This window comes from Xyrauchen texanus, chromosome 16, assembly GCF_025860055.1.
Source record: "Xyrauchen texanus isolate HMW12.3.18 chromosome 16, RBS_HiC_50CHRs, whole genome shotgun sequence".
In the NCBI taxonomy this organism is placed as follows: Eukaryota; Metazoa; Chordata; class Actinopteri; order Cypriniformes; family Catostomidae; genus Xyrauchen; species Xyrauchen texanus.
This window is the reverse complement of record NC_068291.1, coordinates 35,745,616-35,764,175: the sequence shown is the minus strand read 5'-3', so window position 1 is coordinate 35,764,175 and position 18,560 is coordinate 35,745,616. Positions and strand designations below refer to the sequence as shown.

Genomic DNA, 18,560 nt, shown 5'->3' with positions numbered 1-18,560 from the left:
ATTCGGAGTGCTATTTGTGTGGCGTGCAGAGTTGATTCCCATGTGAGCTGTAGGCAGGAAGGCAGTTGTACAGCTGCTGTCGTGTCCTCTCGTTCCCTCTCTTTCTGCCTGTTTCTTGGTCTGGTAATAAGTGCTCCCACTGCATGCTCCCAGAGGCAGTCAGACTGGAACAATTATAATCTTCTGAGTGCCCCAGAGACCCCGCCCGTTTGTAACACCATTAATTGCATTGTTACGTGTTATTGTGCTGATCGGCACTGGCGTCTCAACTGCTTTTTTATTAACGAAATGCCTTGCATGCCGGGACAGTTTTTGCCTGATTAACGTGGCCATTAAACTTAAAGCAGCCATACTCTGATCCTTACTCCATGTGGGATTGAGGAAAAAGAAAGAAAGAACGTGAAACTACAACTGAAGAGTTCCCATGAGGTTCACCTTTATTAGGAGCCTGTTAGAGCAGGCTGAGTGAACAGGAAGAAATGTCTAAACCTTTGTCCCACCAGCACATATACTCTTGGACAGAAGGATTCTTCAGTGATTCTTTGCAGCACTTTAGGTTCAGCAAATACTCCTCATCTTATCAAGAACATAGAAGTAGGGTTCTTGAGTTGGCTGTATGGTTCTTTGGATGTATAGTAAACAAAGTTCTTGATGTTACACTATACGTTTTCCAGATGGCATACTACTTTTCTATTTCTTTTCTTTTCTATTTTTTAAAGAACTAGAGACCAAAAAGTTGAAACAGACTATTTATCCCAAGGTGGTGCACTTGTATTAAAATTAATTTGAGAAATTGGAACACCCAATATGGTGGATGTTGAAAAGGAAGTCTCACCTTACAGGTAAAAGAGCCAATCACCGTTTAGATACAGACATTTCTGTCAGTTTTTTTCCGTAATCTTAGCTAAAGAAGCACAATTTATTAAGCCATTTGTGTCCAAATTTACTGCTAATTTGAAATGTTATTTGATCCTAATCTTGACCAACCGTTTTGGAGATTTTGGTCTTTCCCGATTCAAGTAGCTAGGAGCTGTACTTTTATTCTGCTTGTTTCTATAGAAAATAGCCAATTTGCCTTGAAATATTATTTATTTCTTAATACACATTACATGTTAATGTTAACCAAATAGCTATTTAGGCAATGTTTTAGGGCAGGCTACTGTTGGTAAGGCAGCTTTTCTAAAATCTTGACAATTATTTAATGCCAATTCATATAATAAAGGTTATGGCAATATAGCAAATAACAATATATTTGAGAAAGAAAATAAAAAGTGGGAAGCACCTTTTACTTCATAGTAAAATATGCATAATATTATGGAAGTAAAATGGGTCATTAATGTCATTTCTTGCTGACTTTAAAAAGGGTTCTTCTATGGCATCAGACTGAAAACTATTTTTGGTTCTAATTTTAATCTTTAAAGGTATGGTTCACTTTCACATTGTTCTTCATGGAACAAAAAAATAGGTGTTAGCCTCAAAATGACAGCTTAAGTCACAACTCTTTTCCCCCTATACAGTAGAAGTAAATGATGACTGGTACTAAACATCTCAAAGTCATACAAACTTTGTACCAGACTGTGGCCTGCTGATCAACCGAACTGAGTGGTTCAGTGTGTGTCTTAATTTTCATTAAGTGCCCTCTCCCCTTGAGGCCCCGCATCCATGGACTTGGCTTCTAACTGGGTTTCCCTTGTCACCGATACGCAGGAAAATTCAATTTCCTGTCTCATGGGAGTTCTCCCCAGGCCCTGATTTTATTCTCACAACAACAGGGGCTTACTCAATCATTCTGCAGCCCCAGGTTAAGCAAGGTGTCTAGGAAAAAGTTACCCATCACCCTCCTGTTTTTCCTGTTGAGATATGTCTGTAAACGTGTTTGAGTGTTATGCAGTCATTTTTCTCTGCTAGCGCCTCTGTTGTTGGGATTAAATAAGCCTGTACTCTTATGCCTGGATGCTTTGCTGTATTAGCTGAGCCCCAGCAGGGCAGTGGCATTCATGGGGAGATGGCCAGTTTCTACAATAGAGATAAAGCTGCTGGATTTCAGATCACACTATGCTCACTGACCTTCTGTGAAATGTTAAACCTCAGCCCAGCTAGCCTGACTGCCAGGGCCCAGCACAATCTCACCGGCTGGGAAGTGACACAGAGAAGATATAAACCTATGGTAGCACAATTCAGAGAGAATTTTAATGTCAAGGTGTGTGTCTATGTGTGTCCCCAATCACAACTCTATGCTTTAAAGCTCCATGGTAGCTGGGTCCATTTGATTTCGGGGTGATAAATCCAGGCTCTTCGCTGTAGCGAGTCAAACGCATCAACGCAGCAGCTCTGTCAGATTCACTATCGTCGTATGCGGTTCATCTGTACTGGGTTGGGAGCTGGAGCCATTCTGATTTTATCTCTCTATGTCCCGTCCGGCCCCACGCAGGGCCAGTGTTGGGTGGTGGTTGCCTAATAGCTAAAGATCAGGACTGCCGACGCAAAGGTTCCAGATCTAATTCAAAACAGGAACTGAAATCACAGTCATGCGGTATTACAGTTTAGTGGCCGCCTGGTATGGGTTTTGTGATACTGGCATATAGATAGCAGGGTGGCTGATATGATGATTATGTACTCTATTTGTCATACAATTTATTTATTAATAGCAGATGTTATAACTGGCCATCAAATTTGCATAAACTTTCTGAAATTAAACATATTTTTTTTTTTATGCAATATTTTCTCAAAATATACTGAAATATTTGAAAACAATATGTGCATTATCTACACATTTACTTTAATTTTATTTAAACAGATTTCTCTTATTTTCTTATTGTAATGTGATGGTCTCATTAAAACTGAATTGAAGATGTTTTACCAGGCCTTCATTTATATTTGGTGCTTTTCAAAAAGCCTTTTATGTACAGATTTGATTGTTTTAGCCTTGTCCCAGACGTTCAAAATTAAACTGAATATCCATTATAAGTGATGTTTGAAAATAAAGGAAAAGAAAATTGAAGGTAAATATAACTTGTGAGGAACGTATTTTTGTTAAGTATAATTTCTAATCAAGCTTTAATTTTGGCAAAAAAATTACAAAAAAGTGTGAAAATATTATTTCATTGTGTGTATTTAGGATACATAAAAGGTTATCTATGAAGTTAGCCATAGCAAGATAAAGGAGTTGGCCATTTTATTAAAAAAAAAAAAAAAAAAAAAAAAAGTCATTAATAATAACATAATTAATCTGCATCACTGTCATTTCCATTTTTCTTTATGGAAGAAATTACATAAATGCCCTATGATGCAGGTGCACACAAAGTTGGACATTGTCAGTAGTCAAATTAAAAGTGTACTCATGGTCATGTGATTCTAACATGGCAGCCCCCATATGCGGACCCTCTCCATGTAGAATAAAATAGCTTTTATAAGGTAATGATATGACTGGAGTCTTCATTTTAATGTGAGTGATCATGATTTCCTACATATATTACAAAATTACAATTCATGTCTTTAGGAGTTAAACTTTTTTAACGAGGAACAGATAACTGAGTGCACCTTTAAATAAACCAGGGAGAATGTGAAAAATCTTTCAACATGATTTTAATTGATAGTTTACAGTGCTAGTGCCTGAAGCTGATAAACACCCATATAGTACACTTTAGTAGTCAACTGAGATGGGGTTTTTTTATGCTGATGTCTAATGCCAGCATATATATATATAATGAGCAATTGATGATGAAATGAACACTTATTTCATGCAGTATTTACTCAAAATATAATATATTTTGTAAATTTGCTTTATCTTCACGTTATCAGATAAATGATCAAATTTCAGCTGATTAATCATCTTGACCTATGTATACCATTATTGCAGTTTTGCCTTTAGCAAAGTAGGCTTATTTGCCATCTGCTTAAATGTACTTCATATTGTTTTGGAATAATTTTTAAATAGCTGCTAACTAGTTGCATCTTTTAGCATGTTTACCTAGGCATCCAGTATACCTTTTGATATAGACAGAAATGCACAGGAAGCTAAATTGCACAAGAAGCCCAATGCTGTTTATAGATAGAATGGCCAGAGATCTTAACCCTGCTCTCTGCGTTGTAGCGATGAAAGCTGCTGTACTTCATGAGGGGGTTGGTAGCATGATTTAGATCCATTAAGCATGATTACATTTATAGATATAAATCCACAGTCAAACACAGCTTTGTGCTTTTATGGAGATCCATTACAGCATATATTTCAGAGCTCTTGTTCAATTTGTCCCCCTTTTTTTTTCTCACCAGGTGTCTAATAAGGAAAGCTGGGGAAAAGAATGAAAATATGGCGGTAATAAGCCAAGAGGTAGTGAAAAACTGACAATTTTAATGGGTTCTCAGATTCCGATGGAAATGAAGAGAAATAGTGCAGATCCTCTGGGGTTCATGGGTGAAAGAATTAACACAGCTTGTCACACTGTTCCAGACATCCTCCCGTTACTAGGGAAACAGACGCCCATGTGGCTCGGAGTAACCGTGGTGACACAGTTGCGTGGCAGCATGACTACCAACCTTTCTTGTGGGCAGCAGCCTAGTCTGAGTAGAATGGAGCTGGTATTGGAGTTTCTATCTCTGCAGAACTGTGATAATCTACCCTAATGACCTCTGTGGGGAAAATATATGCAGACTCTGACACTATCAAGTCTTTGTTTCTGCTTTAATAAGCTCTCAGCCACTAGGTAGAACATTCACAGTAATCTGCTTATTGGGCAACATGAGATAAAACAATGTTACATTATCATAGTGTAAATCCAGGCCAGCTGTGTGCTTAAATTAGAACAGGATCATTTAGATGGGACTGTAATGACAGAAGTTAGTATAAGGGAGAATGTTGTGTTGCCTTAATAGTCCAAGGACACTTGGGCCATTCTTAATAATTGTTTTATCCTGCTAAACAAACTCATTCGAAGTGCAGATAGAGAAACTAAATTTGGGAGAAAAAAGGAACACATCCAGGATAAAGAAGACTCTATTCTGCTAGACTTTCTTTAATACCCCAGATGTGTTCACTTAAGTCTCCCCTCACCTCTTTCACAGAGGGTAAAATGAGGCTATATGTTAAATCGTATGTTCACTTAAGTCTCTCCTCACCTCTTTCACAGAGGGTAAAATGAGGCTATATGTTAAATCGTAACAAAAGAGTGTGTTAAAAGGATAATTCACCCCAAAATGAAAATTCTCTCATCTTTTACTCACCCCCATACCATCCCAGCTATGTAGACTTTCTTTCTTCTACTGAACGCAAAGATTTTAGAAGAATATTTCAGCTATGTAAGTCAATACAATGCAAGTGAATGCTGTCCAGAAATTTGAAGGTCCAAAAAGCACAAAAAGGCAGCATAAAAGTAATCCATATGACTCCAGTGGTTAAATCCTTGTCTTGTGAAGTGATATAATAGGTGTGGGTGAGAAACGGATAAATATTTAAGTCTTTTTTACTGTACAATTTCCTCCCTGGCCAGTAGATGGTGATATGCACGAAGAATGCGAATCACCAAAAAGGAACACCGTAAAAAATGTCTGTAATTTTAACAGTAAGTATTTTAACTGTAAAAGTGTGACAGAAATAAAATATAAATTTATTAATGAATATTAACTGTAAAATACACAGTAAAACGTATGATTTTCCTGTATAATTAATGGTAAAAATGTACATTGTTTAACAAGAGTGTACATGTACTTTTTACAGTAAATTATTGTTAAACTTACAGGAAAAAAATAATTGGGCATTCCCACAATTCCCTGCTTGACCCATAATATTTCATTATATTTTATGGGAATAGTTATGTTTCTTCTTATTTTTAATATCAGTTACGTACATTGGGGTGTATATTTGATGTAGATTAGTTAATGTTTACTGCATTAACAAAACATGTGTTACCCTGATGGTGTTTAGTGTTTATGTGAGTGACATTTGTGTGATGCTCCTAGAAGAGCTACTTTTGGTGAACTTAATTTCATCATGTGCTCTTCTGTAGTTTTACGGTGATTAACAATACCATATCAATTAAAAAGCAGATTTTGACATTTTAGAAGTTTAAAATCAAGTTTATGTTTTTTTTCTTCTGTAAATGTAATCTTTTTAACTTATTTTCAGTGCCATCGTGGTCATGTAAATTCCAACATTGTTTTAAGTTGTAAAATTTACAGGTTCTGTAATTTTTTTTTACTGTATTTTTACATAATTATTCTGGCAACCACAGCTGCCTCTTTTTTTTTTTTTTAAACAACAGGATTTTTTATTTTTTTTTACAATGAAGAAGAATGTGAAAGTGTAGATTTATAGTAAAAGAGGACATAAATATTGATGTGTTTCTCACCCACATCTATCATATCACTTCTGAAGACAGATTTAACCACTGAAGTTATATGGATTACTTTTATGCTGCCTTTATGTGCTTTTTGGCCCTTCAAAGTTTTGGCCACCATTCACTTGCATATGGACCTACAGAGCTGAGATAGTATTCTAAAAATCTTAATTTGTGTTCAGCAGAAGAAAGTCAGACACATCTGGGATGGCATGAAGGTGAATAAATGCTGAGACAATTTGGGTGAACCGTCCCTTTAAGGGCATTAGCATTCAATCACAGTCCAACATTATCTCACTTCTGCATCAAGACTAGGGTCGGGATCTTATTCAGAACCAATTCCATTTAAAAAAAATATAGACATATATGTATTATAACTGAATGTCCAATGATTTTCATGTTTCATGATGTTCCACCAATTAAGACATATGACAGTGTTTCTTGCATCACTATTCATATGCAGAATCTACTATGAAATTATGTTGTAGCTATGTATCATTGTAGTCTGATGAATGCATGACCCTTATGAGCCAAATTTATTAATGAACTGGTCAAGAACACCCTTTAATTTACAAGTTATTGGTTGGAATCAGTTGATTGATATAATGTAATTATTGACTGACAACATTTTACAATGTGTAGTTAGTGATACTGTACACATTCAGAGCAAAGCTTTGTTTAAAGGGTACTTTATAAAAATCAAAAAATGTTTTACTAAAAATAGTAGTAATTATTTTATAAAGAACTAAAGCAATTGTGAATAGAATCGTCAAGGATTTGTTAATTGGAATCGGAATGTTTTACATTTCTTGGGAATCTCTTTTCTAATCAGGACCTCATCCTTTCAGAAGAGGTTGAGAGAGAAAGTATTACTGATTAGTCATTTCTTTCTTACTGTTATGCTCTCAGACAAGTCAGTTATGTGGGACAGTATTTTCATGGTGATATTGTACACTTTTTGGCTTTGATAACATACACTTGGGCACAATAACCAAAAGAATGACTGTAAATAATTTCTGTGAGGAACCAACCCATGATAACCTTGTTAGACTGTGGAAACTCTTGCTCAATACTTGGCTCTGGGCATAACAATACTGTGAGTACAAAAAGTCAGTGTAGTCTACATAGACCAGCTTTAATTAAAAGCTGTAGTTTCAGCTGTGATAAATAGGCTTGCTGCAACGTTTTATGTTGTTTTTCAAGCAAAGATTAAAACCCTTTGATTATTTCTGGTGTAATTGGAGCTATTTGAAAGCTGAGTGCTTGTATTGTGGCTGCTTTGTCAAAACTTTAGAGTTAGACATGGTTTATGCTTTGAGGAGTATGAAAGGTCTGCTTTCCACTTCTCTGTTGTACAGTGATAAGAGAAGTGCTTTAAAAACAAGCCGAGTACAGATTTTTACAACCTCATTGGCAAAGAGCATGTCACTTTTCACCTCTCTCTCATTCCTGAGCATTGACAGCACATGACTTTGTTTGGAGCCAAGTTCAAAAGCCTTAAAGACTGGATATGTTTTCAGAGCTCCATACAGCTATTCAACATGTTGATTCCCTCCTTCAAGAAAATGTCTGGAGTCCTCAAGCTAAGTCTTCATCTGTTTGTTTTTCTCATGTAAATGACAGATGTTACTCATGCCTGTTTTCATTGAAACAAGTCTCTGCAGCCCATAGGAGGTCACAAGCCAATCAGCTGTTTGAGTGGGCGGGGCCTTGGTGGTAAGGTTATTGGCACATGATATCTGATTCTCGTTCAAGGCGGAGTTCACGCAGGTCACACCCTCTAAGAGAATTCTCACAGGTAAACACTTCAGGCATATGAGTCAAGACTTGCCGGGAGTTTGACGTAGGTTGTGAAGTGTTTATGCACTCAAAAGCGAGGTATTGTGCACTTCAGAATTATGAGGACTGTTTTGTTTTATTACAAACAAATGTCCTTCTGACTCGAAGGAAGGAAAGTGCTTTCCACAAGTGGTGAGAGAAGATTACACCAAGCGTATGAATGAAATCTCAGAGCAGGTAACAAGTCTTAAGTTTCTCAAAGGCATATTTTATATGTCAGATGGATGTTAAATGTATTTGGTGTAAGGAAATAGTGGTCTTGAGGGAGGGATGGCAACGGTTTTGATGTAATGTTGCTGTTCTTGTTGTTTAAGTATTATTACAGTGGACTTATTTTGAGCACTTATTTATACTTCATTGAAAGATGAAGTTCATGAGAAAGTTGAGGAGAAGAAAGAACTTAAAGCAATCAGTAGTCAACTCTGGCATATTATTAGTGGTGATTGCAAAGCAGTCATCATCATTTCTTTTCCTTCTTTTATGGTAGGTTAGGGCTTTGAACAAGGAACAAACCCCTTAACATTAAGTATTAAACTTTGGTGTGTAATTTTTCTCACACCGTTCATGATATAGACAATTAATGATGCTTCAAATCAAATGGCTTCTTAAGTAAAGATGTGCTATTACTTTCTACATGTTGTTTCCAAACATCCGAGACTGGTTCTGGTCCTGTTGAAATCAGGAAGTAATCATGCTCACATAAAGAATGATGATGGTAATGATTGAGATTTAGCATTTTTACTCCACTGACTGTTAGGTTTAATGTTGGGATTTGGGTTGAGGGGTAGAGTTAATAAAATATGCACTCCTGTTGAATGTATTATACACTCACTGAGCACTTTATTAGGAACACCTGTGCAACTTCTTATTCATGCGATTATCTAATCAGCCAATTGTGTGGCAGCAGTGCAGTGCAAAAAATCATGCAGATATGGGTCAGGAGCTTTTTTTTTTTATCTCAGTGATTTTGACCATGGCATTCTTGCTGGTGCCAGACGGGCTGGTTTGTGTATTTCTAATTACATAACTGCTGATCTCCTGGGATTTTTATGTACAACAGTCTCTATATATAGAGAGGTCAACAGTGAATAGCCAGACTAGCTGGCGCTGACAAAAAGGCTACTACTGTAACTCAAATAACCACGCTGTACAATTGTAGTGAGCAGAATAGCATCTCCGAATGCACAAAGCGTAGAACTTTGAAGCGGAGGTGCTACAACCGCAGAAGACCGCATCGGGAATTTTATTAGGATCCTAGTTTCCTAATGTAGTGCTCAGTGACTGTATAATTTACAACAAAAAAATACACTCACTTACAGCGCCACTCTGTGGACATTTCATCTGGAAACTGAAGCTCATGTGCCCATACCTTAAACAAACTTTCAGCTTCAGCCAATGGAAGCAGTGATTTGATTTTCTGTAAGCACAGACCGATTTCAGCAGCAGAACTTTTGACCTACTGTTGCCGAATTCACAGTGAGATCAGTCTGTACATTTTCTTCAGAAAATGTAAAAGTCTAGTTTAGCCTTAATTTTTGTAATTTGCTAAAAATGTGACATAACGACATATACAGCAATACATCAGGTTTATGTATGTAATGTTATCTTTTTCACATGTCCGTGGCTGACTGCCTCAGTAAGCGATTTATTACCAGCTTGAATGGGCTCAGTACTTGTTATTCACCCTCTTTAAATGAGTTTTGTGCATAGCTCTCCCAATCAACCGAACAGAAAAGTGACAGTTTGGCTGTCATCCGGCTTGTAACATCAGGACAGTCTGCATACGTGTGTTGAACAGAGAACCTCTCTTGGCTCTCAAACATGCGGTTATTAGTCAGATGTTAAGATGGCTGATAATGGAACAAAGCCGTGTTCTTTGTCAAAGTGCTGTCTTTGTTATGTCACTCATGTTGGCATGTAAAAGAATATAGCCGTTTATATTATAAAGCTATGCATCTTAACACATGGCATACATTGGGGGGACATTAATGTATTCAAGCCACAATGGCGTATTGCTTGCATATGCAGATGTAAATCACTGTATTAAATACAAACTGTATGTATGTATGCATTTAATTAAATGATTTATAATGAGGCTGCCATACAAATGTTGATTTAGACTGGCAGATGGTATTTGGGCTCTGATCAGAGCATCATGCCTAATTATGTGTAGCTTTAACCCACCCTCTGTTATCTGGCTTTGTGCTGTCATCTGGACTGAAGGCAATGGTGCACATTTACAGCTAGAGAAACACCATCCTGCACAAATTCAATCCTGGACATCTGATATAATGTGTTAATCACAACAGTCCATTGTACATCATTGTGCATGCTGTGTACATTGGTATACATGCTTTATGTGACTTCATGAAATGTTAGGCAGAATGTTAGCTGCCCCATTCACTTTCATTGTACTGACAAAAGATTTTCACAGAAACAGTTTCACATTATTTTGTGGGTTTATTGCTTGTTTCATAGTAACCCTCCGTGAAAATGTTTCTCATTGCATATATGGTTTTAAGCTTAATCCAAGAACAAAATACCAGATTTATGTTCCTGATAATGAAAAAGTGCACTGAAGTTATGAAACACTTTGAACAGTTTACTCTAAAATAAATCAGAATGGTAGTGTAAAATAAATTCACATTGTGGCAACCCGTTGTCATATGATATTCAAAATATTGTTCAAAAACTTTCTTTGAAGTTGAAATAATGGTCAAGAATGATGTTTTGGGTCTCCCGGGACACAATTGGCAGTCGCCAGAAAATTGGTCCTAAACAGAGCCTGCCGTTGTCATGGCAACAGTGAAATTAAATTACTTTATTGTCAGCTGTAATATAATTTTCTTGTGCAGCGGCTCACAGGACCGGAGAGCCCCATCGAAGGGTGAGATGAGTGCTCCTCATTGGAAAGATTCAGTACATTGATTTTTCATGAAGGATTTTAGTGTCCGTGTTGCATTTCAATGTGCAGATGGTTAGTTTGAATAAGAGGTGATTCCAGTCCACTTCAAGATACTGCTCTTGACGGTGCTCAAGTATAATTGTATCTCTTTTCTGAATGATCAGTATGAAGCAGGTCACGTTGTTGAGGAATCTGCACAATGGGGCAGTTTAAAGCTGAAGTGTGATCATTTGTTAAAATGCTTTCGTATATCCCAGCTTAATTTACAGAGATAAATAAGCCATCTGTCGAGCACAACTATCTGTCTGTCCAGGAGTGTTCAGGAAACCTGTTTTAAAATAGTCATCATTTTTGCTATTCTATTTAGTGATGCTAGTGATGCGGAAATTACACACCTTTACAGAAAAACAAAACCTACACTCATATTTGGTTTTAATTAGGCTACAAATTTTTGCGGTATCATATTTGAATGTTTGTATTTCCAGTAATTACTTTTGCAGATGGACTGGAACGTCGGGTGTGTCGAAAGAGAGAGAGCGAGAGAGACAAATAAAGAGAGACAGCGGCACATGAATTGATCTCTGACAGATCATGGAGAAGGTCGCTGTCTATTTTTCTGGTGTCATGTTCTGGTGTCATGAGCATTTGATTCACTAATTGACAAAAATCTATGAATAAATAATGTCTTACCACTTTAATAGACTGATATCGATAACTAGTCATTTTTAGATTAGTAATACTTTTACAGGAAATGGAAATTTTGTCATTTTCTCAGACTCATGTTCTAAACCTGTATTTATATATATTTTTTCTTTAAGTATATTTGTACAGCTCTTGCTATACAACAACAGTGCATTGTGACCACTTCAGTCAAGCTCCAGAAAGCACCATAAAATATAAGTGACTTGTACACTGTACATGTTTTTTATTGTCAAAGTGCCATTTTTAATCTGGACGTAGAAGATTGCTACATATAAGCTTCCTTTTTGAAGCTTGATTGACGTGATCTGACAAGACTTGCTGTATATGCTATTTATTAGTGAATGATACCTATGAAAAGAACAAGAAGGAGAACAGAAAGAACTGAATGGCAGTTATTTGTAGATTGCCTTGAGCAATATATTCTGTTTACTTGAAAAATTTGACACTATAGATAGCAATCTTCAGTAGCTTGGTATTTGTTCTCCCCAGTCAGCATCACCTCTCAGAGTAGGCTGGCGTACTTTGCATTCCTGCATCTGAAATAGTTGAGTGTTTCTCGTACTGTACTCTTAGAGAATGTTTTGTACCTTAGAAGGACGTAAGAGCTTTGATTTGAGCAAGTAATCTTAGTTATTGTTCAAGAGTCAGTTGTTCAATTTCTTCAAAAAGTTTTTTGTTGCACATTTGAGAAATAATGTGTGAAGTGTGCTACTGTATGAAGTCAGCTACTGTATGAAGTCAATCTTTTATATTAATTTGTCTCATGTATGATTGTGAAGAGGAGGAGGGCAGGGCCAGGCCAATGAGTCAACTTGGCCGGCCCCTAATTGAGCTAATCAGCCTAGGAGAGAGATAAGGCCGAGCCGGATGCGACAGTTCAGGAGAGAGAGAGCCACACGCAGTTGCCGTGTGTGTGTTTGTGTTTTGTGTCTTTTTGTTTCATTAAATATTACTTTGAGTGTTCAGCCAGTTCCCGCCTCCTCCTAGCCCATGTGAACCATTTTATATTGGTGCTAAAGCCCGGGAAGGAGGAGGGATGCTCTGTCGTGGAGTCCTTGCCACTGCCGTTCGACCAAAGGAGCAGCCGCGGCTGTCCGCCGGGGGATGGAGAAGTCGCTCCCGGCTACTTGGACGTGGAGGAACGGCCGCCGTCCACGAGGGGAGGTGGGGCTCGCTGCCGGCCGCCTGGAGCGATGGAGCTGCTGCCAGGGGCGGAGGGGCTCGCTACCAGTCGCCAGAATGCAGAGAGGCATTCCATCCCCCAGGGGTTGGAGGACTCGCTTCGGTCCACCCGGGGAAGAGCGGCTGTTGTCTGCCAGAGGGTGGAGGAGTGGTCAAGGATAAGGCGATGCCATGTCGGGGAACCGGCGAGCAATTCTTCTCTCTCTCGCTCTCTCACTGTCACTCCGCCTTGCCCTTTCCCTCTACTCTTTTCCCTCCCCTTGTCTCCCTCCCAGGTCTCGGTTTTTAACCGTTACGTTGGTCCCTGGTTTCGGCACCAAACAATGTAACAAGGTTTAAAATGGGCAAGGAGGAGGCGGGAACCGGATGAACAGAGAAACAAAAAGACACAAAACACAAACACACACACAACAACTGCATGTGGCTCTCTCCCTCTCCCGAACTGCCACATCCGGCTCGGATAAAACTGATGTTGTTTCCATAGTCCACAAGAAGGTGCATTGAATACATAAGCTATACAGCACCATGTTATATTATTACAAAGAATATTCCTAGCTGTTAAAAAAGAGCAATCTATTTTCAACTAATGTGCATTAAAATAAATACAAAGTTTCATTCAAGTCAAAAGTAAAATGAAGGGGGTAAACGCTTCAATAGACTGTTCACATGGTGTTATGCCACAGTATACTACCCCAGACTCAAGCTTCATAATAACAGCAAAATACCACAATTGTTTTTTATTCATTATAGTTGTGTGAATGCTAGCAATATTCCCAGATAGCAGTGGTATTCGGCTGAACTCGGTGGTGAAGCAGCTCAGACTAAGCCCACGTCAGGGCTTGTCGAAAAAGAATATAACTGAATGCAAGGATCGTGAGAAACGCATCCTTTCCTGACAAAGTGTTTAAAAAAACTAATTGCTTAATCTGAGAAACGCTTATAAGAGAGCAAGACGCAACTGCCAAAGACCACCACCTACTGTAAGGGGCTGTTCACACCAAACACTTTTGCAACCATCCATTTTGTTTCAAAACTATTGTACAACTTCAGAAGACTCTGAATCTAGCACATGAGTCATATAAACTACTATTTACATGTGCTTTTATGTTGTTGTTTTTTGTCCTTTTTGGAGTTTTGCAGCTGTGGTTAACATCCATTTTCATTATATGGATGAGAACATCTTGGACATTCTGCTAAACATCTGATTTTGAAAATATATTGTTGGCTTTTTATGAAATTGACCATGTTCTCTCTGGTGTCTTCCGTAGGAGCCTTGGTCTAAATGGGTCCGGTTATGCCTCCCAGTAAGAAGTCGGAAAGTTCCGGGGTCAGTGTCGCGAGTGGCCTGAGCCAGTTCTATCAGGCAAGCTCCATCACGCGCACCCTGCAAGAGGCCGAAGACATTGACCTGGCTCTTCCCACCATCAAACTAGAGAAGGGCAGTGTGGAGGACGAGGAGCTCACCAACCTAAACTGGCTCCACGAGAGCAAGAACCTTCTCAATAGCTTCGGCGATCCTGTGCTGAGGAGTGTCAGCCCCGTCCAGGACTTGGATGATGACACCCCACCCTCCCCGGCCCACTCGGACCTCCTTTACGATGCCAAGCAGAACCCGAACTGCAAACCCCCTTATTCATTCAGCTGCCTCATCTTCATGGCCATAGAAGATGCCCCCTCCAAGAGACTGCCAGTAAAAGACATATACGACTGGATCCTGGAACACTTCCCTTACTTTGCCAGCGCTCCCACAGGGTGGAAGAACTCAGTCAGGCACAATCTGTCGCTCAATAAGTGTTTTAAGAAAGTGGACAAAGACAGGAGCCAGGTAAGGATGCCAAAACCGCTCTGCGTCAAAACATCAATCTTTAACTGCAGAGTGGGATGTGCAAGTCTGACCTTATGGTCCCTTAGTTTTCATTTCAGTTTCGTACTGTTTTTGTTTCATGGTAGATACCGGAATGTAATGATATGAAGTATTGCCACTGCTAAGTTCTAACTTAGCATTTTTCAGTAGTGTGACAGCAGCTCAGCTGTTTCAAAATAGTGTAGATTTTAGTAACAAGCAGAACACTACATTGCTGTTTTTATGTCACATTGTGTTGCACAGCCTTACAGCCAAGCATGCTGAGGCAGTAAGCAAATGTGCTTACTTAATATCCTTTCTCAAGTATCCAGTCCTCACTGAGTTTTCAGGCATTTTACATTAGTTTTTTTAACAGAATCTTTTTGATTCGGTTATATAAATTAGGTTTATTCAGTGTAATTTTATCCCAGATTGATTCATTCACCCTAATTGTGATTTCCCAGGCTTTTATTGTGGTAGATACTTTAAGTAGGCAACTTTACTGAGATTTAAATTATTGATATACCATATAGCAATATAGGTCAAATAGATATTGCCATTTTATATATGTATTTAACTACTTTTGGTTGATTGCTTATAGTGTTGCTAGTGTAGTGTGACTACTTTTTCAAAACAGTTGCTTAACTGTACTGTTTTTCATTTGCTTACAAAAAATTAGTTATTATTACTTTGTCATTTGTAAAGCTACAGTTTCAAAGTGCTCTCCAAACATTGCATGAATGTTATTGGGACATTACCAAGCTAAATGTGTCAATATGTAGGTGTGTGAACGGCCTTTATCTCAAGTTTCATACAGTATCAGCAAATGTGGATTGAATTGATTTCTGCAGTATTTGAAAACATTTTATAATTGTTTGATGAAGACAGGAAACACATGAATTGAGACTCATTAGATGCTGAATGAGTATTGATTTAGTTCTTTTCAAAACCTGATAACTGCATTCCTGTGTGTGCTGTATATTGCGTGCCAGTGTGTGTTTATGGTGTGCATGTGCAAGTAAGTCAGAACAGTAAAGCCTTTCCATGTGACTCTCATAGTTCATCGCCATCTGGTTTCTGGCTGTGCAGCAAATACTTTTTTGTATATGTGTCTCCATAGAAACAGCGTTGCCGTTTACGTGGAAAGTAAGCTGTTGCTGTAGCAATAGAGAAACTGTGTGTGTGAGTGTGTGTGTGTGTGTGTGAGTGAGAAATTGTTAGGGCTGAGAATTGCTAATCCAGTAATGGCATAGTGGGCGCTCTCTCTCTCTCATCCCCCCCCATCAGAGGGCATCAGTCTCCATGTCACATGATTAACCCCTTCACTCTTGCCTGTGCAACGACAGTACATCAGTCACTTTTGCTGCAGGGCATGAGCATTCCAGAAGAAAAAAAACATTACAGACATTTGCTTTGAATTTTTTTTTTTTTTCATCTCGGATCATCCCTTGTTGAACTGGTAAAAATATTTGTCCTGGAGTTTTTAGAGATGCAATCCACATGTTCTCTGTTGTACATTGCAGTGACCTAATATTGGATTTAAAGTCAATTAAAAATCTCACCCCTAAGTACAGTGGGTGTTTTTAATCTGTTGTAGTGACAATATCCAAGGTTTGAACTCAACTTGAGATAACATTTTAGTGCTTTTAAAAATGCACTCATCTAATTTTGTTCAACAGCTTTGCCATCCAAAATTGAATCGTGCTTCGCTGAGATTCACAGTGTCGAGTTGCATTTCTTTATCCACCTGAACTGCGTGAAATAAAGCTCAGGGCTTTTTTGGAATTATGGCTTTCTTGTCTTTGTTATTTACTCCACAAAGAAACTTATATCTCAAAAAAGTTTAAACAGCTCACAACGTTTTGCAGTAATATTCAGTGGTGCATACTAAGGTGGTAATATGATTGCTCATACAAAAGGTTTGAGAATTGAACAAACTTCTTACCTTAAGGATAACAACTTTATGCAAACTTGTCCCGCATTGTTTTTGCTACAGATATGATTGATACCTTAAATCATGTGGCTTGTTTTTAAGAGATAATTATTTTCTAAGCAATCAGACTTCGACCCAAGTCATATCTAGGGAATAGAATCACATAGAGACTCTTTTAACTCGGGCCAGTAAGCAACCACGTAGTACTACCATAGCAACCACCCAGAATAGTATTAGCTGTGCTCACGTTTTCTTTGGAAAATCTAATCTTGTTTTTGTAAGCATAGAAACATCAAGCAAAGCAAAATAATTGATGATGACAGCACACATGAGACATTATTCAGTTTCCAGAGTTGTTTTCTTGATAAACAAGTTTATTTCACACTTAAAAAAAAGAAAAAGAAGGAGTTTGTCAGGTCGCAAGTCATGATTAGCTGTATGCTTGTTAATTTGGCATTTGATTTAATTTCTCCACAGCCTCATTGGCCTACTTAATGAATGAGATGACCATTTTAAGTCTGTTTTAATTTCAGATTCATTGTGGATTTGCAATGCAATCATGCATCACTCTCCACAATGAGACAGTAAGGGGCAAATTAGACCAGCAAAATAAGAGTCTGAATAAAACATTTGATAGATGCACAGTCTCCAGGGGCGTACAAAAGAATAATTAATTTCGGCCAAGAGGAGACTCAAATTAAGAGATCCAGACCTTAAGAAAATTGTTCTTGCTTTTATGTATTGGGGGAGAGGATTCACTAGGAAAGAAATGTAGGCTGCTGATAGCAATATTTGAATGTACTGTTTACATTGCTTTAGCATTCGATTTACGAAAGGAATCATGCAAATTATGTAACAGCTTAAACATGCTCACTAAATTAGCGCTGATCGCAATTTGCACTTGGCTGTTATTCCCTATTCATGGAAATACAGTCAAAGGCTAAAAGATGGTGAACAAAAAATGTTCAGACCAGGAACTTGTGGTTCTTTCTTAAGAGGGAAAAACCAGCTCTCCGTAAGCACTAATATTGCATTTTAAATTGCATCAGACAAATAGCGCTGATGTTTATGAATCCAGCGCATTCCATAATAAGCTATATTTGCATAGAAAGGAGGCATGTTTGACCAGATAAAAATCACAATTACTTATATTCAATATGCACGCTGAAACATTAATCCAGCGCATATAATATCTTGCTAAGGTTGATTGTGGCTTGAAATGTGGGGCATTGAAATACCCGTAAAAGTGGCGAAATTCAACCCTGAATCTTTTGAACCATTCATGGTAGCAATAATGTGTGTGTGTTCCCATAATGGAACTGCACGGTGACTCTGCGGTGGCTGGTGAAGAGTGAGTGTTTTAGAAATGACACCCTGTCATTTGTTTCCATGGCACTGTTATGAACACAGGATCTGAACTTGGCACCTGAGTGGTAGTTATATGGGTGGATCTCTAGAGCACTTGTGTCACCTTACAAAGACTGTTTTTTATACAGGCACATGCATTGGTGTTTATACTGAGGTTAGAGGGAGCTTTGATGATTAATGTCTCTTTTCCATTGTTTATGTCATCTCCATAGCAACAGGATACTGTTACACAAGAGTTGCAGCTGAACAGGTAGTGACAGAGTGCAGTTGTTTATGAACAAATACAGGATGGAAGAGCACGCCATTGGCACATAGGTAGTGTTACCAGGGTTCAAAATGTACTTTTTTCCAAACCTGTGAATGGTGGCAATAAAGACATATAAATAAAGACAAGCCCTGAAATGTGCAATATTTTTATAAATAAATAAAAATCCCTATAGCAGTGGAATTATGAAG

General features: G+C 38.1%; 1 protein-coding gene across 3 annotated transcripts in view; it reads left to right on the top strand.

The window, feature by feature from the left end:
- LOC127657124 (forkhead box protein N3-like) overlaps window positions 1-18,560 on the top strand; it is a 120,960-nt gene that overhangs the window by 34,037 nt on the left and 68,363 nt on the right. For 2 of the 3 annotated variants that reach the window (XM_052145778.1, XM_052145780.1), the window contains exon 2: window positions 14,229-14,785. In XM_052145778.1, coding sequence (XP_052001738.1) covers window positions 14,243-14,785 — 543 coding nt within the window. In that variant the 5' untranslated portion in view covers window positions 14,229-14,242. Of the gene's footprint in view, window positions 1-8,174; window positions 8,349-14,228; window positions 14,786-18,560 lie in introns of those variants that run through there. The other variant, XM_052145779.1, reaches the window with a different exon arrangement.